The sequence below is a fragment of the Chlamydotis macqueenii genome, chromosome Z, assembly GCF_036417535.1.
Source record: "Chlamydotis macqueenii isolate bChlMac1 chromosome Z, bChlMac1.mat, whole genome shotgun sequence".
NCBI classification, from domain to species: domain Eukaryota; kingdom Metazoa; phylum Chordata; class Aves; order Otidiformes; family Otididae; genus Chlamydotis; species Chlamydotis macqueenii.
In genome coordinates this window covers 1,242,951-1,269,605 of record NC_141593.1, presented here as the reverse complement: position 1 = coordinate 1,269,605, position 26,655 = coordinate 1,242,951, and the positions used below count along the sequence as shown (strand labels likewise).

Below are 26,655 nucleotides of genomic sequence, written 5' to 3'. Positions count from 1 at the left end.
TTCAGATTGATAAGTCAGACACTTGAAATGTAGGAAGTGGCAAATTTAAGAGGTTTTATACAATTTGGCTCCCATGAGTCCATTCTGTGTAACAAACAAGGAACCCTGAAGAAAAAAAAAAATAAAAGAACAAGCAGGAGCATTAATTTAGACCACCAAGAACTTCCTAATGGCTAACAAATCAGAAATTTCTCAGCAGACATTTCTGCAGCCCCAGGGGATTCTACCTGCTTAGCATCCATGCGCCCCTTTACAGAAGAACTGTAAATTGCTGGTAGCTTTTCCTTTTACTATCACTCTCCTACCACTTCTAAATTGTTTAAGGCCCCAGTGGCTTTACCTGCTAAATACCTGAAAGTTGCTCTGGCTGTTACTATTGCTCACTCACGATTCACCATCAGCCATTTCTGATTACTGATGGCCAATTCATAATCAGTGTTTGTGAACGTACAGACCAGAATTACTCCCACTTAATATTTCCTCTTTATACTTGCTTAACTATTAAGAAAATCAACATTAAGAGAGGAAGAACAAACAGCTCAGAAAAGCAGAATTTTACACTCCCTGAAGCCAGCTCTGCTTTGACCACATGCTTTCACGTGCATTTTTGGGTGACACAGCAGGTTTAAACAATTACACCTTTCAGCTCAAGTCCGCTATGCCCCAAAAATCAATCCCTCATTGTGCCAGAATTGTTCGGTGGTGCCATGCTACAAATCACTCTAGGGAATTAACCTGGCTGAAAAAATAAACACTTTTATGCTGTGTTGATTTTCAGAAGATTAGTTCCTGATTAAATCCACAGTAGACCCAAGTAAACACTGGAAGGGACACTGAAAGGGCAAGAGTATCTTGCATCAGTAATTGCTGAGAGACACACAGCAGCTTCAGAGTCCGTAGCACCGGTATTTGGCAAACTTTATTCCCCCCTGAAAACTATCTTGTGTTCTTCACAGAAACAACTGAAAAAGTTAACTGGACTGAAAAAAAAAAAAAAAACCTCCAGTAAAGAAGACATGGCTGAGTAAATGAGCAGTGCTAAAAAACTACACATGGAACCACATAAAAAGAGATTAACACATACAGTCGGGTAGGGGTGGAGAGAGAAAGCAAAAGAGAGAATCAGGAAGATGAGAAACGGATGAATAGAGAAGGAGATCAACCAATCCAAAAGGGGAACATGAGAAAAGCAAAACAATGACAAAGAAGGAAAAGAGTACAAAGTGCCAAGAAAAGTAAAGCATAAGAAAATGAAGACAGACAGCAGAGCAAAGAGAGTAGTGCCATTAAAAGATCAGATACAGTATCATGTCTGCATCTTTCTCAGAGTAGAAAGCCAGTAATTCAGCAACACTTAAGCCAAGGCCCTGGGCTTCTGATTTCGGGGATTAAAAGACTATTGTTCCTCAGAAGATCCAGTTCTGTTTTGCAACCCAAAAGATCTTGCTTTGGCAGCTGTGATCAGTAGTACCCGGACTAATTCAGAATGCCATCTGTAAAGCAAAACACTATTTCCATATTCCTCATTAGAGGAAAAAAAAGTTTAAAAACCCAGAAACTTTACTTATACACACTGATTCAGGTTTCCCTTAAATGTACTCTCTCCCTTCCTTGCAGAGACAGGTTCCTTCCTTCGGATAACGTTTCATGGCAACAAGGTGAATTTGTCAGGCAGCTGTCACTGAAGAGAGGCAATCTACCCCAGCCCCACCACCTCCCGCACGTTGCTGGGTTTTGGTTGGGTTTCTCATAGTTTGTTTGCTTTTCTTACCACCATGCATTCTCCTCCTACCTTCTCTTTTCATGTTTTTCTCCTCTTTCCCTACAGAAGCATTGTATACGGAACAGCAGTACGTCTAAGGCAGCATCCAGAGAATATGACCCTTTTCTCCCTGGGGATCATATCAGTCTCATTTTCACACAAATTTCAGTAAGTATGATAGATCTTTTACTCCAGAGTTATCATCAATTACCTACATAAAAACACCATGTAGCATTTATATGGCTACCAGTAACACTTGCAAACAAGCACCTACAAGAAACACACCAATTTTGTAACATAAAATCGGAAAAAGTATAACTTGAAAAGAGAAGAAAACTTCAAATTCTATTCTGTTTGACAGGTGAAAACTGGCTCCTTTCCAGAGCAGTCACAAGCCAGCATCTTGCTGCTGTGAAAAGTATGACCTACACTCAAGTCTCATTAAAACAAAACTGTTAACTTGGAATTTCACAAGCTTTCAATCTCAGAAATGAACACTGACCTCTTTTGTTCTGTTCCTGCAGGCAAGGTTATCTGATTTAGACAATGGCTGAGGGTCTTGTGCAGCCATCATCCCACATCATTTGTCAAATGGTTCTCTCAGGTAGATGCAACTTAATGGGAAATTTCTGTTTCCTTCCAATTACAAAGCTGCACAAAAGATGCCTCTAAAAATACTTCTGTTCTGGCTGCCAGGCAAGAGCACCATCTGGTGTTCAGCTAATTAAACTGTCAACCTGCTTCTGCATCAGGTTTTTTTTGTTTGCTTGGCTTTTTAATTACGTTTCTCATTTGGGGTTTTTTGTTTAGTTGTTTTTTTTTTCTTTTGCTTGGTTGGTTTTGGTTTTTTGGGGTTTTTTTAAGCAAACTTACTCTCCACTGGATCTGACTCCATGAAATAGGCAGAAAAAAGCTGTAGAGTAACCTACGAAAAACTCCTTTACTTTGGAGGGTGAGAAAGGAGCAGTAGAACAACTGAAAGACATTGCTAGGTTTTATATATAACTAGTTCCACTTAAAAAAAAACCTCAAACAATGCAGTATTATACGACTTCTTCAAACATTGTCCATCTTGTTAGTCATGGGTAGGCTGTAAATAATTCTTGCATCTTCAGGGATCTTAGAGAAAAAATTACTGCTCACTCACCCACTACCAATTACACACCATGCTTTACAACCCTTCACAACACTGCATCTTCTTGCTAACCTCTACCTAGTCTCTCCATGCAGCAGGCAAAATCCTTCCTCCTCCTCACTCTTTGAAAAAATAAAGAGTAGTAAATGCCTCCCAGTTGTTTACCTTCACCATTTTCCCTCCCAGTTGTCTGAACTTTCACTCACTCACAGGCACACCTGTGATCTGCTCCTAACTGTTACGAAACTAAATGTGGTTCTTTGCCTTTCAGAAGCTACTGTGAACAAGAGCAGCACAGACCTGAGTCATCCAACATGTAAACTATATCTCACTAGAAATTGTATTATATTCCTCATTCTATCACTAACGTATATTCAAAGTTTGAGAGCTCAGGGTAGTCAAAACTGCACTAGTTTTTTACTTTATGAGAAAAAAGAAAAAACAATCCACCACCTGTGACCACCATTCATTCTGACAGGAGCTCTGTTTTAACCAAAAAAAAAATAATTAAAAAATTTTAAGATTACAAGAAAATTGGCCAGAACAGCTCTCAAACACATTTCCAGTTAATTAAAGACTAGAAGTGTTCCCAGTTTTAGCAATAACACCTTGTAGCCTATGTAAACCTGTTACACAAATGTTTAGATGTAGTCTGTCATGACCTTTCATGAAAAAGCAAGGAAATACTGCTAATTATGAAGGAGGTAAATAAGACATTCACTGATAGAAAATTACCAGGTCACACTGTAAACTGTAAAAACAGTTTAAGTAATACTTAAAAGTATTAAATAATACCAGATTGATCTTGTAAGACTGATAATCATCATACAGGCAAATGAATTTAGCAATGGACTTGAGTTAACAGAAGTCACAAGGACTCATGTTTTGTATTTATGGAGATGTGCGACAAATCGTCTCCAAAATATTAATTCTGTTTACATATACATTGCTCGCTAGAGTGAAAAGACATGCAAAACGTGAATTTTTAAGATATTTAGAAAATATTTTTATGGAAAAAACATGACAAGCTGCTTTCTCTAATGTAAAAGAGGAGGGAAAAAAGCCATAGAGACTATGAAACTCAAGAAGTAATCTACAACTAAGTCATGGAAGACATACAATTCACTGTAAGCTGAGGGGAAACATCACGTACTGGAGTCTTCAGCAACTCCAGAGACACCAGAGGCTTTCTCAAAGAAAAAAAAAAGCACCCCAAAACAACAACCAAAAAAACCCAACTGAATGAAAAAAAAGAAAAGCTCCCCCTGACACTACAGATCCCACTTTTGATTCTTCCTGGCTACCAGGACAATTAATAGCAATTACAGCTATGATGAAAAAGAAAGGAACCCACAGGAAGAGAAGAGGTGGTGGAAAGAGCTTACAAAATCAGAAACAGCAGTCCATTTTACATAGGCATTTATTCTTCTGCTAACTAAAACATGAATAATTAACAAAACCACTGATTTGCTTTCAGCCTTCTCTAAATATACTATCAAAGTTTAGTTCTTCAACAAGCACCCTCTTACCTGTTTGTTGGAGTGGTGAAGCTAAAAGACAGCAGCTGATTCCAGAATGGGTCATTCTCAGAGATGGGCTCTGCTCCTGATAATTTTTTTAAGTACTCATTTTCCGGAAGCTCGCTGATGCTGCTATTTGCTCCCATCTTCTTTATTTGGCAAACCCCCTTTCTAAATTTTCGTGTCTTCAAAGAAAAAAAAAAAAAAGAAGCATTTAAAGTCTTTTGTACAAATAAGGAATATATGGATCCTAAACTAGCTATCAGTAAAGCTTTGGTTCACTACCTTGAACAATAATTGAAATGTAGAAAACAGGCGCATAGGAAGACGATAAAAAGATTTCCTTTCAACAAACTTGAGATAACGTCTTCATTCAAGGCAGTTAAAAGTTACTGTGCTATATACTGCATTCATCTTCTCACTTGGATTTTCATAAGTTACACTCGGCAAGAACACAGTGTCACAGCTGTATCAACATCAAAGCTGGGAAAACTCCAAGGAATACACAGACTAAACAGGAGTGTTAAGTTGACAAGCTACCCAAAAACATGTTTTACAATTTCATTCACAAAGACAGCTAGACAAATGACTCGCTGTCAAGAAAGGGAGCCCACCATACAGCTAATTCTTGCGTGCTGTCAGTAATTCAAGTTGTTATCACTGCTGCACAGATAACATGCATCAAGTGAGGGAAAGTACTACTGACCACATATGAGCCTCCTGATCTTTGTAAAATAATCTGCTTTTTGAAGCAACACTACAGAAGGTAGCAGAGACACACTCAAAAACCTCTTTTCATTACTAGCTGTGTTGTACTTGATCTGCGCAACGAACGAGAAGATTTCAGTTCTCCATGCTGCTTACCAGTGCTTCTCATCTTTATAAACAATTTAACTAAATGAAAACCCATCATGATGCCATAAATTATGTGCCAGGGATGCTCCTAAGCATCTTACATCTTCCAGGACTTCAGCTTCAACAATCTTCCATCTTTTGAAAAGAAATAACCATGACTAATAGCTTTAAAAGCTCATATTTAAAAAAGCACCCCCATCAAGATAAGTGCTGTGCAATGTATTACTGTGTAACCTAAATACTGGCGTAAGGCATAAGAACAGGGACAGCTATACTAGAAGATGTAAGCTACTACTGAGCAGCAACTCTTCCCTTGGTTTCGACAGAGATACAGGATGTGTTTCAAGAGCCACTCCAGTACTGACTCTCTTAGACTCACCATCTTTGCAGAGGCAGTTACTTCCAAAAACGACCATTCTAGTAGCACTTTACATTCATAAGGAACAGTATAAAAACCAAGGGACACTTACTAAAAAGTAATGAAGAGGTGCAACTAAAAGGTACAGTGTTTGCAGCCATCATGGGGGCTATCTGAACAACTTACATTAGAGATTCAGCACTAATGCGTAGTGCCCAAATATTTCAGAAACAATAAAATGCCAGCACAGTCAGACAGCAGAATATAGGATACTATGAAGTAATAAAGAGGTCTTTAAAAGATGATAACCTACAAAGATGAGGAAAATGGTTTTTATTTCCTAAAACTTTATTTCTACCACCTCCCTTTATATCAGACCAAAGGGGAAAGACGTACAATAACCTTAAAACCCCTGTATGTCTCATTTAGCAAAAAGCTCTGAAGACACTGTCTACAGCATTTGCAGAAAGCCATTTTTGTCATGGGGACTACCGGCAGGAAGCGAAATTTAAAAGCGGCCTACAAGTGAAAACAGAAGTTTGTGCCAGGGAATTCTGCGGAGAAGCATTAAAGGATTATAAAATGTAATTAGTTTAAGAGGATTTCCAGAACTTTGGCTGAATGTTTACTCACTCACAGAACAGACCAAATGCATCTTACCTGAATACAGATTTTGCCGCTCCAAAGAAAAAAGCCCAAGACTCAGCATAGGCTACCTTTGAAATAAAGCCAACAAATACTAAACCTAAAGAATACAGTAAAAGAGAACGTAGTTTGCATAATATACTGGAGAATACTGGATCATCACTTAGAAGGAGAAGAACCAAGGTTCACCTTGTACGTGGACATCTCAGCTCTGCAGCCTCTGGTTTGCACATGCCCAATTACTGCAAAAACCAACAACAACACTCTTGGCTCAAGTCCCTTCCCTACAGCTTCAAATGACTCAAAGGTCATACATTTAAACCTTTATTTCTTGGACTACAGACAGTTCAAGTCCATGTCTGCCTCAAGTTCCCATCCTCTGCTCGTGCTTTCCAGCTCATGCAAGGAGCAGCTCAGTTGCTCCAAGACGAACACCCAAGGGAGAAGATAAACAAGAGGTAGCTGGAGCCCTGCCTTTAAATTCCTCCACCTTAACCTGTAACTCCTGAGTTGCCTGTGCCAGCGATCTGACCATGCCCTAAATCCTTAGCCCAGCCTAACTAAGGGAACTCCACTTTATTCTCTATTTCACAATCTATTCTCACAGCTTGCTATAACTCCCAGACCTCCCCATGTAACCCATTTCTCCAACAACATGAGTGCACTGGGAACAGGCTGCAAGTTAGTTTTTCAAGGGTCTGCATGCTTTCCAGATTTCCTGCAGTATCCCAGTAGCTTAAATTCCATTAACACATATCCTCCAAAATAAACAGCACTTTAAAAGCAAGTTTTAGCAGAATCTTTATTGTCCATTTTCAGAGCCAGTGTCAAATTCACACTTCCCAAGAACATGCCCACTTCTGTGGCCAAAGCCATACTCCCGAGCAACATGGCAAGTTGCTGGCCAGAATCCCTTGTGAGCCCTGCCTGTGCCCTAGCACCCAGCTGTCTCCTTACAAATCTCAAAGAACATTTTTGTATTCCACAGTGCTTCCTCAAAGTAACAGAAAAAGTCAGGTACTAGCCTGTTCCCCCCCCCAAATGAAATAAACATCAAGCCATTGAGACCTGTCAAAAGAATCCAGCTGCTAGCTTGAGCTCTAAATACTGGTAGAGCTAGTTAGTAGATAGGTGGACTTTGCGAGCTTTGCCTTCTACTCATTTGCAAGGCAACAAATCTTAGAGCAATCAAATAAACATGCATATTTTTCTCTGTGTCATATCCCAGGAAGGTTTTTTTTCCTCTCCTAATAACATTATATACACTATACTCCTCTAAAGTAAAAACCTCATCAGGTTCTACTGATACTTGCTGTAGATGACCACACTTAGAAACCACATACAATGGGTGTAACAAAGCTAACTCCTTCCATCAGGAATTTATGTCATCTCAAAACTTGCTGAAGTGCTCTGCGATGATTTTATGATGCAGCCTGAGCACCTTCAGCTCCTACAACTTAAAGAGTAATAGGCCCAGCTTTAAATAAGTTAAGATATTTCTGAGGAACTCTAGCCATCATGTGACAGAGGAAACAAGTCTTTCCTTCAGAGTTCAGGAACATCCTACAGGAAGAATGTCTAAAAAAAAGTAAAAATAAAAAAAATAAAGATTTAATTTTCTGGCACTTTAAGAAAGGTAACATATTAACCTCAATGCTTTAACTTCAATAGTTACATGCTATCCATGATCTCCAAGACAAATGCTATTCTCCAGTCATCACTTTAAATCATTTTCAAACATGCTACTAAATCACAGATACTTTTATTTTAGAAACAGCTGCCATTAGCTGAAAAGAACACTCAAATAAAACATGTAACCCCTTAAATTTGCAAATTGCTCTTGATTAAGAAGCACTACTACTGTGCCTGTAACTGTATGCTAGTTAGGGCAGTAGAGGTTCAAGTCTTTAGACAACACAAAAGGTTGGTCAGTATTTGGAATATAACACAGTATTTTTTAAATTCTTATTTTTTAAATTTTACATCACTCACCCATGATGCTCCCTAAACTTGACTTTCAGAACAGCCCCCACTGCACAGACTGGCTGCGTCAAGGGACCTCAAAGTCATTCCTCAACACAAGGTTAAACAGATTCTGCTTCCTCACATGCTGAAGTGGGATACCCACAAGAAACACCAAATAATAGGAAATCCCCTTTCACTCCAGAAAAGTCAGTCCCAATTCCAGAGGCGAATTACCAATGAAATCTAATTTTTTTTTTCTTGAAATACACTAAATAAATGCATGGTTCATTAAAAAATGAAGTCAAGTCTTCTCTTGAAAAGAAATTACTCTAGTTATTTGCTAAAAAAAAAAAATACAGACACAATTTATTAGCAAATTATTTCATTTAAAACAGTAAAATTACCTCTACCAACAACTCTTTCTAAATAAGCAGGGAACAGCCTCAAAGGATCATACGCTGGTCTGTAAGTGTCATGCTCTGTTAAACCCAACATCTGTTTAGTCCCAGAACACGGCTCCACCATGCAGAAGCTGACACTTCAGAGCAAACACAAGGGAGTTCATTTTGCACATCAAGACTCATTCCAATTTCAAACAGCTAGGAGTAGATACAAATCCTGAGTTTACTGTCCCTTCTGAAAGATTTTAATATCAATTATTAACAATGTTTACAAAAATATCATTTTTCCTCTTCAAGTTAAAGCAATTCAGCAGTACACACATGCTGTGGTGGAGCTCGTAACTCAAGGTATGGTATGTGTACTGCTAAACTTGGGAAAAAAGGCTTATCACACTCTCTAAGCCTTCTATTTAAGTAATTTTAGACAAGTAACTATAGTCCCATCAAGTACTATACCTCCTATTGGTCTCAACTTAATTGCCAATGCTGACATTTTGCTAATCCGTCCAGTATAGCCAGCTCATCCTTCCAAAACTATCCTCACATGCCTGTCCAAGTCTGCAGACAGCCTGAATGATATAGATTATAGAGACTTCTTTTTTTTTAATGAATACTTTAAAGTGTAAGAATTTGAGACAATCGTGCAGATGATTTACCATGCCATCTGAGATCTGGTCTCCAGGTTTGGTCTTTAACACAACCATATGAAAATAAATTAAGAAGCGGTGCTATTATAGATTTGAAAACCTAACAATTTTATTTCCATGTATAACAGCACTTTGGCTATCTTTACAGTTTGCTGCTTTATGAACTAAAAAAAAAAAAAAAAGGACATTGTTTTCCTTCCAAGTAAAGCAGTCAATATCACTGTAAAGATGAGAACATAGAAGATGTAATGCTGCTTATTCCAGTATTAGCAAAGCTGCTGCACTGGGGTTTTTGGCTAATTCCTATTTGCATCCAAGAGCTGTAGGTGTTTCAGACCATCTTTCACCTGTGAGACATTAAAACATCCCACAAAATCCTAACATAAAACTTCCCACGTTGTTATGACACTACTGCAATACATGTATAATCCTCCACATAACAGAGGACACCTATTAACAATAGGCACTGTTCAGCTCCAATATTTGGATTTTCCTGTCTACACAATGTATTTGAGTTGTCTACTTACCAATATTACAATAACATTTATACCTAAGGATCAAATGCTTGGTGGGCTAACTATCACACACAATACATACCTACACAACTTACAAACAGATAATCACATCCGCAGACGAAGAACAGTACGAAAAAAAAAAATAAGTTACACCTTGTAGAGGTACATTCATGTGCAGGATCAGAGTTAGTGGTCTAAAACAGCTGCACAGCCCTCAAGTTTGTTGTGGGAAATATTTCCTTAATGTGTTTCATGCTGCTTTACTACAGCAGGGAAAGCTGCAGTAAACCAGAAGCCTTGCTTCTTTTGCTGTCTTTATTAAGATCCTCAACTTTCTGCTCACAGCAAATCAGCTTTTGCAACTCACTAGCCTATTTCTGTCACAGCCTCAATGCTCTGACCTAGCTTATTCCCAAATATGAGATGTTCCAATTTTCCACGCAACACACAAAATACCTCAAAACATCTCCAGGTCCACTGAAAGGGAGACTGTCAAACCAAAATCAGGAGACCAAACAGGTCCCAGCTGATCTGAACAAGCGTTTGCATGTACTGCTTTAATCCTGACCCTTCTACACCCCGGCTTCGCTAAGCCTGTACCATGTACCATCACATCCCAAAGACTGCAAAATCTTCATGACGTAAGAGATGTTATTTCTGTCCGTCAGCAAACAACCACATAGCACATTGGGACATGAAAGAAATGTGCCGAATAAAAGCATATGCCTAAAGACACAATGTTACCTGGTTCCTCAAGATATCTAAAAATCAGAGTATTTATACGGATTACCTTTAATTGCTGCTAGAAATGCCTTTGGTGTCTATACAGAACAATTTTCCAAGAGGAAAGTGAATCAGCTACCACTGAAAACAACCAAGAAATGTGATCTTACATTTCTTTAAAGATAAAAAGCAGTTATACAAACATTTCACTAATACCAAGAGATCATTCATTAGATTTCACATATAGTCCAATGTTATCAACAAAAGCGTATTGGTTTTACCAAAATTGGTTTTACCAATTAAATCGGTAAACTTTTGCTAAGCAAAAATAATGATGCAGAAATATATGGCAATGAATTCATGCCCATAAAAGGGATCTTTAGGGCAAAAAAATTACTTTACAATCCTCAAAATTTAGGAAATTTTTTTCCATTTTTAATCCCAGAGAAAAGCCCTAAAATAATATTTGTTTTTAAAAGCATGTTAACGAGTCAAAATATTTCAGCTTTAACTTAATGTCTCGCAATCACCAAACGCAATCGAACCACTTCGAAGAATTCACTTTCTCTTATACACCAGTCACAACCGAGCAGCAGGGGAGACTTCAGAATGGAGTAAATGCATCCTTCACAACTACAAATTAAAAATGTTTCCTACTGTTTTTAAGTTAATGAGTTACACAGGGAAGACTGTTTCTGCTCATTTTACTTTTCACTGTATCGACCTGTAATCCCCCTGCCCTGCTTTCTACTGCTTATTTGGCGACCACTCCTTTCTCCAGTTCCCTTTACCCACACCTTTTACTTTTCTACGCTGAAAGTGTTCAGACACATACAAGTACCAAAAAAAAAGAATAAAAAAAATCAAAAACCCAACAAGAAAAACAGCAAAAAAAGGTTTTGTGCAAAATATGGGGAGACAGGCAAGCTGCTTTTGAGAAAGATACAACATATGAGCTCTTTTAGAGAACCCAGGTGACCATACAGAGATTTATTTTTGCAACCTGGGGGCAAATACCATCTTTCATAGCTGCCTAGATACTGGTCAAATTCTCTATTTCTCCTCTGCCCACTATTTTTTAGACTCTACCAAGTTTGATGGCTACGATCCTTTAATATGTATTTTTGCTGCAGCACAGCACACTGACCATTTACCAGGTACCAAACTACTTTTCATTAAAGCTCAATACCTTAGGTCAGATGTACTTTCGGACAGCAGTAAGAAATGCAACAGAATTATGAAGTGGTCCATGCAACACTTAAGTACCAGAAAAATAAACAAAATCACATCTTCAAGTCTTTAGGTAGCTCTCAAGATCGTTTAATCTGACTTGTCCACTGTTTACTCTGCTGGATAACCAAACGCAGCATCTTTGTTGGTCCTCCTGGCCAGCAATTTGTTCTGGTGCCTTCCTCTTCTGTAGCAGAAGCCTGAACAAAGCAGCACTGCAGTGACATCAGTATGCTGCTTAGGAGTTCCACTGAAGCCTAAAGAGTCTTGCATGTAGCAGAAGTTACTAATCATGATAGATTTACTGCAGGCAAAGAAGGCTCTTCACAGGGAAGGCACACAGCAGCTGAAGAAACTAGTGACAATACTGTGCTTTCTGCTCCAATTCCTTTTTCATACGCATTTTATGTGGGAGTCAGTTGTCAATAAAAGTCTAATTCTGAAGAGCACAATCTGCTTACTTTATGTCCCACCTACAGGACAGTTCTGCTCACAACCTAAGAAGGGATTTTTCAAGACCTTCTTGGCTAGGTAGCATATTTCAAGCAGAAGTCAGATGTGAGCAAGCCTAGACACTGTGGTCATTGACCAAACTGCTCAACAACAGATTCTATAAATCACCTTTGTCTTCGCCAGTTCACTCTATGGTAATCCCACCGTTTGCCAATTGTTGATAAAGTGTTCTGAAAAGCAGGTGACAGAAAAATGAAAACCTAAGTTCTACAAATGAGACAGAGGCATGGCTTATGTATTTTATCAGTGCCATCTCAGGAACCAAACACATTTTCTTTCATTCTTTCTAATAACATATGATGATTAAGGAACAGGTTACTGTTGTGGTGATCACACCTACTAATTTGGATCACTAAGGAGATGCCTGCCTACTGATCTCAAAATAGCTTATTTCAGATGAACTGCTAGTCACCTTCAGTAGTCACATTCACAGCCTTATCCTGAACTGGAACTACTGACTCACAGGGGAGAAGGAAAGGGGGAAAAAAAAAGCCTCTCTCTAAAGTTATACTAGATCCAGAAAAGCTTGACATAAAAATGTCACTCCTCCTTATCTTCCAACCTTTTGCCTGAGAACAAAAACATCTGATACATAGTGCACTAAAAAAATACGGAAATGTTACATTATGGCACTGGACATCCATAAGCAAATACATGCTTGTGGTAAATTGTAATCTTGTTTCGAAGACTCAAACTCCAAAACTATGGTATTTCCACCCACCATGTATCAGCCCCTACATTACCACATACTCACCAAGTGTAGTAAGAAACCCATTAATTGACATGACTGATTTATATTACGCTTATTTGTCCTCTCTCCCCTCAGTCACAATGTTTTGTCAGAGGCAAGACAGCAGGTATGTATTAAAACTCTCGAAGGAGCTTTTGCTGACAGGATGTGAATCCCACAAACGCCTTTCTGTTAAGAAGCTGATGTCACTTCAGAGACCTTCCATTCAACTTTCACAGGTAAATAAGCATTTACAGCACTTAAGTACTCCTTAGTCTAATTTACACACATGCAACAAAACATGCCTCATTAATACAAAATTCCACAAGAGCTGTTAGGGGCCGCTTAATTTTGTCGATTTTTAATGCTGCTAGTTACACTCCCACACTAAAACACAATACTCATGGCCAAATCTTCCTGATTCAAAAGCCTCTAAAATTTGTCAGGAATGAACAAAAGTTAAAGCCACAAAAACTATAATTTTTCTGACCTCCTACATATTTCCAGTAATAGCATTTTATTAAATAATTAGTGCACCAAGCCTACCAATTTGAGGGTAGAATGACAGTATCAGTTTTCAAAATACAACCTATCATAGAGGGAAGAAGAAGTGGTGTGGGGGCAATTAAAAAAAAAAAAAATTACCTCTATCCTTACTCTTACATCCCTACATCCCAAGTAAAAGCCAGAACTCAAGCACCGCGAGTGTTTTCTGGAATATAAGCAGAAATAACTTATTTAATCTGATTAGCAAAAGACCATTAGAAGGGAGGAAGGCTGTGTTAAGCACACCTTATATTTCTGTGTACAAGGCACAACTTTTCTCCACCTGTCAAATAACTACTACAGGTAAGTAACACACTTTTCAAAAGATTCAAGAAGTGAAAAATCAAATGCTAATTCTGCTCTTTACAGTGGGCAGATATTTCTTTAAAGGTTTTGTTTGCCCTCACCAGTACCTGCAGGACAGCTGTACTGGAACTATAAAATGAGAAGAACAAACTGAACTTTAAACAAGAGTATCAATGGAATAAGGAGCTTAAAAAAAAAAAAAAAAAAAAAAAAGACAAATCAAGAATATGCACAACCCATACTGAGACTTGACTTTACAGCTCAAGAATATACTGCGTATCAGTACCAGTATCACTGATTTGACCATATCTTCTTCCAGTGGCCAAAACACAAACACAGCAATGCTTTTCGAAAGCACAATTTTACAGAAACTACCTGATAATCTATGACGGATTACAGTGTTGGAAACTTTGTTCGACATGAACGTCTTTTATCATTATTGATGAGTTTACCATTTTTTTCATATACTCACTATATCTACGTTAAAAATCAATTTATAGTAATTTGTTCAGTTACTACCATAATTAAAACAGGCAGCTGGGTTGGATATGACACAAGCCATGCCAAACCTAGAACGATTTAATAATCTAAGTAGCTACTGGCTTGGTAGACTTATTTCTTCATGGAAGGGATGTTAAGATCGCTGTTACACTTATGTAAGATTTTACCACTATTTCACTCTCAGGCCTAAATAAAACTTGTCTAATGGCCAAAGTGATGTTCTAAAAAGACAAATTTAACCACCTCATAAGCTTCAGAAACACGCTTACGTGTCCATTAAAAGGTCGGCTTTTTAATATTGGTATATTTTGCTGTATTTCAAAGGTTATACAATTATTTTGGCATCTGTACTCTTCCCACAATTGGGCATTATGCATATTTTTACAACAGAGCTATTTTGTCTGCTTTAAATGTTTTCCACAGCTAGAAATCTATCTAAAGCACAAAAAGTGCACGTTGTACAAAAGGCCACCTCTGGTTTTTATGTACACCTATTTTTATATTATACTACACATGATTTATATCGCCTGTCTCCAGGGTCTATGGCAAACGAAATTGTACTCAAAGTGCGCAATGTCTGTAAGGTGCAACAGGCTTTCCATTCTAGGGAATACACTTTGAAAAAATATCATTATCTCCTTTAAGCACCCACTTTGACAACAGTTCATCAGCCACCAAATAGGATTTCTTACTTTTAATATCTTCTGTCGGTCATCAAGATGTTAAAAACATCCTCGGATCTTCCTATTCATCTGATAAAATCACTGGAAGCACCAGAGCCATCTAAGTCTAGTACTAATTTGCTATAAATACTTTCCTACTGAATTTGTCATACAATACTAAGCAGTACATGCCGTGCTAGTAAAACATCAGCACAGGACCGGAAGAGAAGGAGCTGATGGCTGCTTCAGCCAGGTGAGAGGGCTGAGCAGGATCCATCATCCCCCCAGGGCCATCCACGGGCTTCTCCTGATGTAGCAGCAACATGAAAAGAGAAAACAGCCCAGGGAGAGAGCATAACGAGGCCCGTCTGAGCTCCTGGCAATCTAAGGAGCAACGATGATTTTTAAGTCACTACAACTGTAGCAACCTGAACGGTTTTAATTGGGTATTGACAAAACAGGAGATTACACAACCCAGCAGCCTGCATTAGGAAACTGGACCCAACCACTTAGGAGCTTCTTTCCACTCGTCTGCACCCAAGAAGTGCTCAACGCAGGAAAATTTAATAGTCTACCGACTTCTACAAATACCTCAAATATCATACATAAACTGCAGCCCAGCATGTTCTTCCTCGGTACATGCAACGAAAGAAATCAGATCACAGCTTAACAAACTCACTACACTCAACACAAAAGATTTTAAAAAAGAAACCAAAACAAACACAGTGTTTGGCACGAAAGGACATAAGACAAAATCTGATGTTACAGAATCACAGGATGGTTTGGGTTGGAAGGGACCCTCAAAGCCCACCCAGTCCAACCCCCCTGCAAGGAGCAGGGACATCTCCAACCAGATCAGGTTGCTCACAGCCCCGGCCAACCTGGCCTGGAATGTTTCCAGGGATGGGGCATCCACCGCCTCTCTGGGCAACCTGGGACAGTGTTTCACGACCTTAACACTAAAAAATTTCTTCCTTCTATCCAGTCTAAATCTACCTCCTTCTAATTTAAACCCACTACCCCTCATCCTATTATAATAGGCCCTGCTAAAAAGTTTCTCCCTGTCTTTTTTAAAAGCTCCTTTAAACTAAAATATTTCCCACTCTCGCTAAACGTTATCCCTCAGAAGTAAGAAAACAAACTGGCAGAGTGACCAGGAAGCAGAGTGAGACTGAGCAGACCCGTTATCTTGCAAAAGTAATCACCGAGCGCTACAAAAAGCACCTGCTTCACAAAAGCAGAAAACAAAACACGCTATTTTACAGTCTTTTCCCTAGCAAGAAGTGCCATTAAGGGTACAAAAGGAGAAATACGGGTACGAAGCTCTTTCATTCCGGATCTCAGTGCGGACGAAGGGAGGGCAGGCGCAGCTCCGTGCCGCTCAGGGATCCACGCAGACCCGGACAGACCCCGCGCTCCCTCCCCGTTCGGAGGCAGCACCCACGGGGGACAGGGGCACAGCCTCCAGGGTCCACCCGCCACCGGCCGTTGCCCTCCAACCCCCTGAGCCGCGGCGGGCCCGGAGGTACCGCCGAGGCCCCGCTTACCCCCTCGGCTCGCACCGCCGCGCCGCCACAACGCCGTACGACCAGGAGGCGGCCGGCACCGGCAACCCCGGCACCCCTCTGCTCGCCGCCGAGACGGCTCCTGCGGGCCCGGGCAGGCGCGTCCCCGCCGCGGGGCCCGCTCCTCTCAACGCCGCCGCCTCACCGGCTACCCGCCCTCACCCGCGCGCCGCGGGGGCACTGCCCAACGGCCCCCGCCCGGCGCAGGCGCAAACGCGCCGCTGCCGCCCGCCTCCAGCCTTCCACGTCGCCGACACCTCCCCAGCGCGCATGCGCGCAGCCAGCGGGCGGGAGGTCAGGGCGGCCCCGCCGCGGGGCACGCCGGGAAATGTAGTCCTTGGGCGGGAAGGCCCTCCCGCCGCCGTTCCGCCGCAATGGGCTTTCAGGGGGAGATCGTCACCCGCCGGGAGAGCCCGTCCTACGGCAAGAGGCTTCTCTCGGTAACCCGCGGGGTGGGCGGGGGCACGGGCTGACGGCCACGGCGTCCCATCCTCTGCGGCCCGCCTGTTCCGTCAGGAGGACCTGGGGTAACTCGAGAAAGCAGGGGGAATTTACCAGGCGCGGTCCTGCCCTCACGGTGCGTTTAAACATTGCTTCTGCCTCCGGTAGCCTCCCGTCCCAAGTGCTTTTTGTGCCCTCGGTAGCTGGTTCTGCACTCTGGTAACCTCTGAGGTGGGTTTTTTGTGCCCTCGGTAGCTGGTTCTGTGAGTTCCCGGTGGCTCCTTGAAAAGGGAAACTTCCCGATATAATTAAGCCAGCGCGTAATCTCATTATCGGGCTGCATGACACTAAATGTGCAAGCCCAGGTCTGAAAGCCTACCTGTAACCAGGCTGCACAAGCAAAAGGCATGCATGCGAACAGCACGAGTGCAAAGGTGGGGTGTAACCGCTTCATATGCGTTGCCACATAAAAGCAGAATCGTGGCGTAGTTCATACGGTGTTTGATCGCACCGCTACGGCAATAAAAATGGGGAATGGTCAACAGCTGGAGTGGCTGTAAAAGAGGTAAGACTGTGCAATAAAAGGAATTGAAAAACAATGCTCATGCCAAATACAAGTATCACTGCATCTATCTATGTATAAATACATCTGTGCACAACATTTCAAATAATTAATCTTTCAAATGTCCATCCCTGGAAACGTTCAAGGCCAGGTTGGCCGGGGCTCTGAGCAACCTGATCTGGTTGGAGATGTCCCTGCTCCTGGTAGGCGGGTTGGACTGGGTGGGCTTTAACTGTCCCTGCCAACCCAAACCACGCTGTGATTCTATGAAATACAACAATGAAAGAAAGTTAAGCACTACAATTTAAAAACATTTCTGAAGCAAGAGAATCACTGTGGCAAACATGGCTTCTAGACCATTTTAATTAAACTACTGCAGCCAGGTTCACTGAAAAGCAAAAGTGATGACAGTCTGCGAAATCCCAAATATGATTTGGTTCATCAAGCATGTTCTAACAATCAGAGAACTGCACAAGGAAGATAATCCCTTCTTTCGTATTTTAGGCAGTTTAATGAAACAGAATTAGTTTACATTGAAGGCAGATTTAGTTAATCTAAGTGTAAATTAAATTTCTCATTTCCTCTACCTGCACCCTCCGAAAAGACCATTCTTTCAGCAATAATGTTCTGCATTGTACAGAAATCAAGAAGGAATGGCTCCAAGGACTGAACCTTAGCAGCCTGCCCAACAACTCCCAGAAGGCTACGTGTGATTGCTACGTTTGGGTAATAACAGTATATTGCATTACTGTAATTAGATCAGCTCTGTGGATAAAATTTAACTGTCTTCTATGAACACATCTGAATAAAGATCATTTTGCACAGAACTCGTGGCTAGTTTAGACATCCTTAGAGGCTGATCATGTTCAATTTAACCTGACAATTTCCTTTGCTTGCAGAATCGGGCCCATCAAAATAAAAGGCAACGTGAAACCTTCTGAACTTTTATTTAAGAATTTTTTGCACATACTTGCAGTATTTTACAGGTTTATTTCAACTAAGTTTGTTTAAGTGCTTGGCACCCAGTTACCTGTGCAAACCAACACATGGAACATACCGTGTCACACTTAGACCTTCTCATAAAGAAAAAACATTATACATCATTTGAGTACTCTTTCAAATATTTTCAAATATTGGGTTAATTTCTTGATTCTTCCTCAATAGTATTTAAATAGACCCAGGCAGCATTAATGCTGAAGATCTTAGGACTAGATTTGCAGAAGTTCTTTGGTCCCTGAAGATGCCTACTCTGCAATTTTCTAAAAGTCTTCAGCGCGAATCAGGCCGCTACTTGCTTTAGTAAATTCTGGTAGATGTCCACCTGCCATCATAAGGTGCCTAAGCCCTTTTGTAGATTTTGCTCTTAGTGAGTGACAAACATAGGAAAATTTTCTCAGTTACATTAAATTTACTTGATATAGATATTCTTTTCTCATGTGAGGATCTCCTCAATTTCTGTCTACATACTTTTCTTAAGCAAGGCTTTGTGCACTTCTTTGCGTCCCAGCAGATGGAGTTTGTTTCCTTCATCTGGTTTTTAAATTATTTTTTAGTTTAACTATTCCCAACACAATAGGATTACTGACCTATTCTTGGAAAATTGTGCAACACAAATCCGCCAGGACTTACAGTGACGTGCCTCATTCAGGAAAGTTCTGTGATGAAGATTAGTCACGTTAGTGTTTAATGCAGCTAATAAAAGTACTGAAACACCATTCCAGAAAGCACAAACGGGTTAATTTTACAACCAAGGACAGATACTTGCACTATCTGCCCATTCTGCTTTTTGCAGTCTTTCCAGTAGGCCTGTTGTTTAAATATGGTGCTGGCACACAGCTAGAAGCCCAGTTCAGCCTGCAGTCTTATTTACCATACAGTTTATTTTCCATGTTCCTGCCTGATGCACTTCCTTGTACAATCATATCCTAAATAACTGAAAATAATTAATTATGTACACTTCACAGGAGTCCCAGCGCAGCTCTTGCTCTACTTTTTATCATGTTCACAGCTTTGAGGGGAATGTATTACTGCAAAACTTTGTCCTGTTTATGAGATGCCCGACATTTTAACACAGCAGCTAAGGCTGCTTGCCCTGGGACAGAAAGCACAGTGGAAGGGACGATCTTTTCAGCTCTGTTTACAAAGCAAGAACACATACTCATGTTCAGCTGCACACCACAACAGATCTTCATTTCTACAGCCATCTGAAAGACACTGCGCGTGACCTCAGTTGCGGAGTGACAACCCCGTCCTTCTCTACTACACAATCCACACAGCAGTATCTGTGAGAGGTTACAGGAGTGCAGTTAGTATTGTTAACTTTTACTGTATGAATTATACCACGCGTGCATGCTCAGAATAATAAAACCAGGTTTTTAATAGCACAAAGGGTAGGTACTTCACCGATCTAGGGAAAAGCTGTATCTGTGATACACTGATCGGTTGGGGGATTATGTGCCAAGGATGATGCAAAAGCTGATTAAACAGTAATACCAAATTCACTTCCTAACAGACCAGCTTATTAAGGGAAAGACAGTATCAGGCAAGGTTCTTACAAGGAGCTTTCTGGGATTCAACTCGTTACAGAGGTGATGAGCCCGATGTCCAGCTGTGAATGCTGCAGATTGATTCACGCAAGACCTGACAAAACCAGGTAAGGGTAGGAACAGTACACCTCACCAGAGGCATCTGACAGGCACCAAGCACAGCTTTGCAATAATGAATTATCAGGTAGCGGAAAACGCAGTCACAAGAACAAGACTGGACCTCAGCAACAGTTGTCATGAACAACTGTATGAAGCAGCTTATTTTTAAATAAAATCCTGGTTTATTATAATTCAAAATCCACAAGCATGTTAAAGAGATTTTAGTTGGTTTTTTTTTTTTTTTTTAAGACAGAACTGCACCATTTTAGACCACTGCAACGGAATATAAAGCAATAATTCTCTTACATCATGCCCCTGCTGCTCCTCTTCAGGAAAGAAAGGCACAATGTTTCAAGCAAAAAATTATTAACTGAAGTATCAAATCAAGACTTTGCTTTTAGTAAGCTAAGAAAATTCTGCATGTAGCATAACTCCTTTAGCTCTTCTGCAGATTTGACATGAAAAAAAATCTAAACTCTTCGTAATTTAACCATGATGCTTATGTTGCCACAATGCAAATCATAGTTCTTTAGCAAGGTCAAGAACAGCTATGGTTTTTTTAAGGTGAAAGCCTGAAGTATTGCACTAGCAGTTAGAGAAACTAAGCTGCTAAGATACATTTACCTTCCAAAGCTAGATTTATTCTTAAGTTAGTTGGCCTAACCTCTAATCACACCAAATAGATTATAGATTAAAAGTAGTTCCAGTGAGGAAAATAAAGAACATCAGTTTTCAAACATTTTAAATTAAGAAACGTGCTAGCTGCCATTTTAGTGGCAAGAGAGACCCTCTCCTGTAACTCATAAGGGTTTTTATTCAACTAAAATATGCAAAGAAAAAAAGTCTCAAAGTGAGAGAAATATCACCAGTTCATATTGGACACAAGGGAATAAAATCCTTATGAATTAATTCCTTTAATCCGTTTTCTTGTCAGAACCCGCTGTGGATCTCTTTGCGGGAATCCCATTTGCTACGCCATTGCTTTCAAACTGCAAAGAAAAGACAGCATCGTTAATGGGATGTCAAAAAAGGACTCCACATGCAGAACAGTAACAGCTGGTGACAAAAATGGCTTTCAGAAGACAGTGAAGATCTAGGTAAAGAAATCTGCAGCAAGAACCAAAGCGATTGTGTCTCTTGAGAGTTACGCATAATTTTTTTTTTTAAATTCGCTTCATGCATCTGGTGTGATGTACTAACTGCTTGACCTCTTCCTTCTCTGAAAGAATAGCCAATCATTAAAGAAAAAAAAATAAAATTAAATAAATACTCTGCTTCAGAAAACAGGTACAATTCCTGTCCTTCCAAAACCTGGAATAACTGCTATTTCCAGCTGGCTCAGAACCGTTCACTCCCTTTCACAACAAAATAGCCACAAAAAACTTCTATAGACACCCAACTTTTTACTCTTTTGTAGTGCCCACCCCGAACTATTGCTGGGTGCTTTATCTGGAGTCTCCTTGGCTAGCTAAATGCATTAATCTTACTTTATAAATTCCAAACTCATCCTCCTGATCTCTTGTCGTGGCTGAAGGTGCCCGTGGGTTCCCAGCGCTGCCTCCTTGACCTTGTTTCGTGGCTGTTGTTTCTTCCACAGCTCTCTTGGGCCAGACGCGCTTAATGAAAGGTGCAATCACGGGATAGATATACGGTTCGAGGAATTTCTTGTAGACCCAGAGGAGAACCGGAATGACAATACAAGGAATGCACACCATGGCTTCCGCTTGTTCTGTGTCAAAGCTGGAGAGGGGAAGAAAAACAGCTTAGGATGACAGTGTTCGTATGCCATGAGCTAAGGAAACAGTCTTAATAATGAATAAGGATTGTAGTTTATATTCAAACAGAAAAGAGCCTTTAACAATAGACTGATAGTTTCAAAAATGCTGTGTGATCCAATGTTATAAAGTCCTCAACAACAAGGGAAACATTGACATTTTATCAAAAAAGGAGAAGAGTCTGCGTTAATTCATCTTTCCTACAGCTAGAACTTGGTACAGCACCTTCAGAAAATAATTTTTTTTTGCTTACAGCACACAAAGCCAGTTTAAGCAGTAAGCTGCAGCTGACAGCCCGCTTCTTACTGTTTTACAACAAAAGGTCCAAAAGGTTTGTTGTTCTCATTCCCTTTTTACATAGAGTGAAATTAAACGGCAAGACTCCAATCCTTCAGTGGCTTGCTACCACTGAAGGGCAGGTCGGTGAGAGGAGGGAAGAAAATCCTTGTCAGGATTTGAGAAAAGGAGAATGTGGCTTCCTTCTTTCCTCCCTCCTGCACAGGAGGGATCACTTCATCCCGCATCAGTCCCATACAATTGGCCAAATTATCCGAAAATTAATCCTTCCCTCTCTCCTAGTCAGTGGAAGCATAACACCGGTCCTAACACATTGAAATATTATTGTTCATCGGTTTCTTCCGTGATTTGGTGACGCTCTGTTGGATGGTCAGCAGGCACATTTTAAGGGGGGGAAAAAAAAAAAAAAAAAAAAAAAAGGAAGAGTAAAAGGCCCAGTAGTGCAATCTCAATAGCAAGCTGATTGTTTTGTGACACGAGCTTTTGTTTCTGTCAGCCACCGCAGATAAAGTCAGCAGAGAGAACGTGCATGATGTTGCAAATTTAAGTACGTTTGTTTCCCCTCTGTAACTCGGTCAACTGTTATTATGGAAACGGGGGGGAAAAAAAAAAAAAAAAAAAAAGGCTACGCAGACAAAAGGTTTATTTTATCTTTTCATAAAGGACGACCCAGCGTAGAAGGGCGGATTTATGTGACAGATCCCCGTTCAGTGCCTCTGCAGGAGGACGTTCTGGCTGGAGTATTCCCCAGGAGCCAGGTCAGCCTTCCCGGTCTACGGCAAGCGACGGGCAGCGCCGGCGTTTCCCCTCCCTTTCGCTCCGACGGCAAGGCCGCAGCGCAAAGACTTCCCGAATGGGCACAGCTGCCCTCAGACCCGCGCGGAGACCGAAGAGCTCCACAGCCCGGCCCCGCCCGCTCCCGCTGACCGGAGCCGTTCCGGCGGCAGAGAAGGGAGCGAACGGCGAGGCGAGGCCAGGCCGGGATGGGGGCCTGGCATCCCGCGAAGGGACCCCAGGGGGGCACGCAGCCCGTCCCGCCCCGCACTCACCCCGCTCGCAACCGCCACCGGTCGCCGCCGCCGCCGCCGCCGCCTTCCCCGCCGTACCGGATGCACCGCCCCCGCTTCCGCCCGACGCGGACCGCGGCCCGGCCACCAATGGGAGAAGGCGCTGCGCGCGGCACGTGGCCCACGCCCCGCCCCCGAGAGCGGGGCTACGACCCTGCGGTCCTAGCTCCCCCCCCCACCCCCCCGCTGACAAAATAAACACCCGGTTTTGTTCTAAATTCTCTCGTTTTGCACGTGAATAACACTCCCAAGTACCACGTGGCGTCCCAAAGCAACGGTCCGCGGCTCAGCCAGCCCCGCAGACCCCCCCGGGTACGACTGCAGAGCCAAGCAGCGCACACAGCAACTCTGAGCTTTTAGATTTTATTTATGTACATCTCTCGTGTCAGATTTACTCCCGAGCCATCAGCTTCTGCTTCTTCAGCTTCTTTTGGGAGATCTGAAAAGCAAAGCGCAGGAATGAGGAAACAGCGAGAGTCTACGCCCTCCCCAAACACCTTACAGATAAGCGTAAACGGGGAACGCCGCGACCGCTCCGTGCGAGGGAAGAACAAACCCTCCGTGCGCTGTGAACCACTGAGAAGTGTTTTCCCTAAGCTCTCAGCGTTTGTATTTACAGGAAATATCGAGGTTGCTCAGAAATAACTGCTTGCTTTTTTTCACGGGTACTCCAAAGGTGTCCTAAGATGGTCATCACAGCAACCCCTTTGAAAACCGCAGCGCATCAACACTCCGATTTCCCAACCGCGGACCCAAGCGCACCGCGCTCGGTACCTTTTTCTTCTGAGCCACTTCTTCCTCCGGCTTGGGAACGATCTGCTCCTTCTCGGTGAGGATCATCTCGATGTGGCAGGGGGAGCTCATGTAGGGGTTGATCCGGCCGTGCGCTCTGTAGGTGCGCCGGCGCATTTTGGGAGCCTTGTTCACCTGGATGTGCTCGATGACCAGAGAATCCACATCAAGACCCTGGCAGGGAGGGGAAGATAAAACTTGTGACTTTTTTTTTTTTTTTTTCCCTCTTCAAATAAACAATCGCTGCAGCAAAAACGTGGCATGTCACAATTAATTTGAAGTGATGGCTCAGAGGAATATAAATTATTTCACGGTTATTCCAAAGGTGTCCTAAGATAGTCATCACTGCCACCAAAGCTACCCAAATAAGCGCTCAGGATATTACAAAGCCACAAACTGATCAAGAGCCCACAGGTTTTGCTTTGTTTTGTAGATTTTAATAGATCTAAACACCACTTATCCTCTATACAATTCAGTTTTATCTACAAAGCAAGCCTTATCCCGCCTTCCCCGCGAAAGCCGCCCAGCTCAGGAGCGCTGACACGCAGCACGAGAGGGAGGCTTGGTGTTGAAGTGCGTCTTACGCAGCCCACCTTGAGCTCAGCATTGCTCTCCGCGTTTTTGAGCATGTGAAGCAAGAACTCCGCGCTTTTTTTGGGCCACCGTCCCTGCGTCCAGCCCCACTGCTTGGCCTGGAAGAAAGAGATAGTTCAGTTTTTATCCCGGTACACCACCACTGAGGCCTAACACGCCATTAACTTGCTGTTACAACCCCTTTTAGTAAGGCTGTACACCAAAATAATTAAATTTGACCGATTCCTTGGCACTGCAAGGAGATGCAATGCTTGCTGCACCAGAATTAAGAGCAACTCTTTTCCCCCCTCCTCAGTTTATATAAAAATCATCATCGACAGAAGGTTCTCCGCATCATCTCGCCACCGCTCTCCTCTTCGACCAGGCACAGGCACAGCCTCCTTCCCCCACTCCCATCTCGGCCCTCACCTGAGCACATCTACCGACTCCTCCGTTGTAGCGACGGAAGGGCACGCACTGCTTCTTCAGGGTGACGTCCTTCAGGTACTTGGTGGCCTTGCGGATGTGCATGCCCTTGATGGCCTGGGCGGTCTCACGGGTGTTCTAGCAACACAGAGCACAGCTAAGTCCCTCTTAGCAGATCTTTCCGAGCTACAACGCGAACAAAAGCACTCCTCTCCCTTTCCTGGGTCTTACTCTTTTCGCTACAAACTCAGTTTAAAAGAAGCCCTCGCATAAAAAAAAATAAAATTAAAGAATGAAAAATAAGTAGCAACACTTCTTTTTTTTTTTTTTTTTTTTTGCTTCTCTGGCACTCCTTTAAGGTTTTTTACCTAACTGCTAGATCTTTACAACCAGTAAAATTAATATTTGAGGACTTATGCTTTTCATAGCTCCTGCTTGGCCGCTAATCCAAAAAGCAGGAGCCTGAAGGATAAATTTCTACTAGAACTTCCAACATGGCATCTCAGAGGAAGCGATGAGAAAACAAGCCACACAAACAAGCTACAAAATAATGTTATTTTCTCTGCAAAGGAATTATAAAGGGGAGAGAGGAAAAGGCTCAGAAAGAAAAATCCGGAATAGAGTATCAGAGCTTAAGACAGAATGCGAAAGTTGGAGCCTAACTATAATCCTACCTGATCACAATAAAAGAACAAAAATAACTGAAATCTCCTTCCACCCACACTTTATAATACCAAGCAAAAAAAAGCAGCTGCTCAGCTCTGGATTTGTGGTGAAGTTTCCAGAGGAACCCATCTCCTCACGCCATCCCCTGCCGAACCTCTCGACTGCCGGCGGCGCGATCAGACAAACCCCATGTTCTTCCCAAACAACCAAAAAAGCGAAGACCAACGAAACGAATCTCTCATCCAACATTAGCCCAGTTCGTCCTGCTAAATTCACTGCAATCGTTTTCCTAATTTATTTCAATATCTGTTTCAGACAGGAAGCTCTTTAGGACGCATCGTCTTATTTTTATTCCTGTGGGCGAAAACCACCACAAGCAGCTAAAGCAAACACAGGCCACAACCTACAGTACCACCCTTAAGTAACCAAACAGAAGAATAAAAGATACTTATTTCAAAAACAAGCCAATAAAAATAACAAAAAACAAAAAATTAGTTTGCGTTTCCTACTGCGCACACACCACGCACCTTGAAATGCACCCGCAGGTTGGATCCCCGGGACTTGCATGCTGCCGAGAAAGAAAAAAAAAAAAAAAGAAAAAATTAAAATCTCAATAGCTTCGGTGAAGTCCCTGGCGAACGCTGACCAGAAAAAAAAAAAAAACCCAAACTCACATTTCGTGGGGTTCTCCGGATCCAGAGAGTAGCGCACCATTTTTGGAGCTCAAACTGCAAAAAAAAAAAAAAGCAAATGAAAAAAAAACCACAACGCATATTACGCTTCTAACACAGACACGCGGAACGCGGATTGTTTGCCCCACAGCCCACAGCGA

At 41.7% G+C, this 26,655-nt stretch overlaps 3 protein-coding genes and 2 non-coding genes across 10 annotated transcripts in view; all 5 read right to left on the bottom strand.

The window, feature by feature from the left end:
- Positions 1-16,815, bottom strand: part of DYM (dymeclin) — a 211,006-nt gene extending 194,191 nt beyond the window's left edge. Inside the window, exons 1-3 of one of the 5 annotated variants that reach the window (XM_086770006.1) lie at positions 16,562-16,815; positions 13,645-13,711; positions 4,427-4,602 (exon numbers count right to left, since the gene is read on the bottom strand). In XM_086770006.1, the coding sequence (XP_086626132.1) occupies positions 4,427-4,563 (137 nt within the window). In that variant the 5' untranslated portion in view covers positions 4,564-4,602; positions 13,645-13,711; positions 16,562-16,815. The remainder of the gene's footprint in view (positions 1-4,426; positions 4,603-13,644; positions 13,712-16,561) is intronic. The other 4 variants (XM_086770005.1, XM_086770007.1, XM_086770008.1 and 1 more) reach the window with 4 other exon arrangements.
- A 1,697-nt stretch (positions 16,816-18,512) lies between these two features.
- On the bottom strand, positions 18,513-23,748 carry CZH18orf32 (chromosome Z C18orf32 homolog). Of its 2 annotated transcripts, none has more exons than XM_086770369.1 (3): positions 23,625-23,748; positions 21,715-21,967; positions 18,513-21,216 (listed from the first exon to the last, which is right to left on the bottom strand). In XM_086770369.1, the coding sequence occupies exons 2-3, from the start codon at positions 21,940-21,942 to the stop codon at positions 21,142-21,144; spliced, it is 303 nt and encodes a 100-aa protein (XP_086626495.1). In that variant the 5' UTR covers positions 21,943-21,967; positions 23,625-23,748; the 3' UTR covers positions 18,513-21,141. The 2 variants fall into 2 exon arrangements, with proteins under 2 accessions (XP_086626495.1, XP_086626494.1); XM_086770368.1 differs by lacking the exon at positions 23,625-23,748 and adding an exon at positions 23,349-23,422.
- On the bottom strand, positions 23,714-26,626 carry RPL17 (ribosomal protein L17). The gene is made up of 6 exons (XM_010119279.2): positions 26,498-26,626; positions 26,351-26,391; positions 25,161-25,295; positions 24,752-24,850; positions 24,141-24,332; positions 23,714-23,805 (listed from the first exon to the last, which is right to left on the bottom strand). The coding sequence occupies exons 1-6, from the start codon at positions 26,535-26,537 to the stop codon at positions 23,758-23,760; spliced, it is 555 nt and encodes a 184-aa protein (XP_010117581.1). The 5' UTR covers positions 26,538-26,626; the 3' UTR covers positions 23,714-23,757.
- Positions 23,997-24,068, bottom strand: LOC147596223 (small nucleolar RNA SNORD58). The gene has a single exon (XR_015261528.1). It is a non-coding gene; the product is annotated as a small nucleolar RNA SNORD58 (small nucleolar RNA).
- On the bottom strand, positions 24,442-24,509 carry LOC147596222 (small nucleolar RNA SNORD58). Its single transcript, XR_015261537.1, has one exon. It is a non-coding gene; the product is annotated as a small nucleolar RNA SNORD58 (small nucleolar RNA).
- Positions 26,627-26,655: the final 29 nt, after the last annotated feature.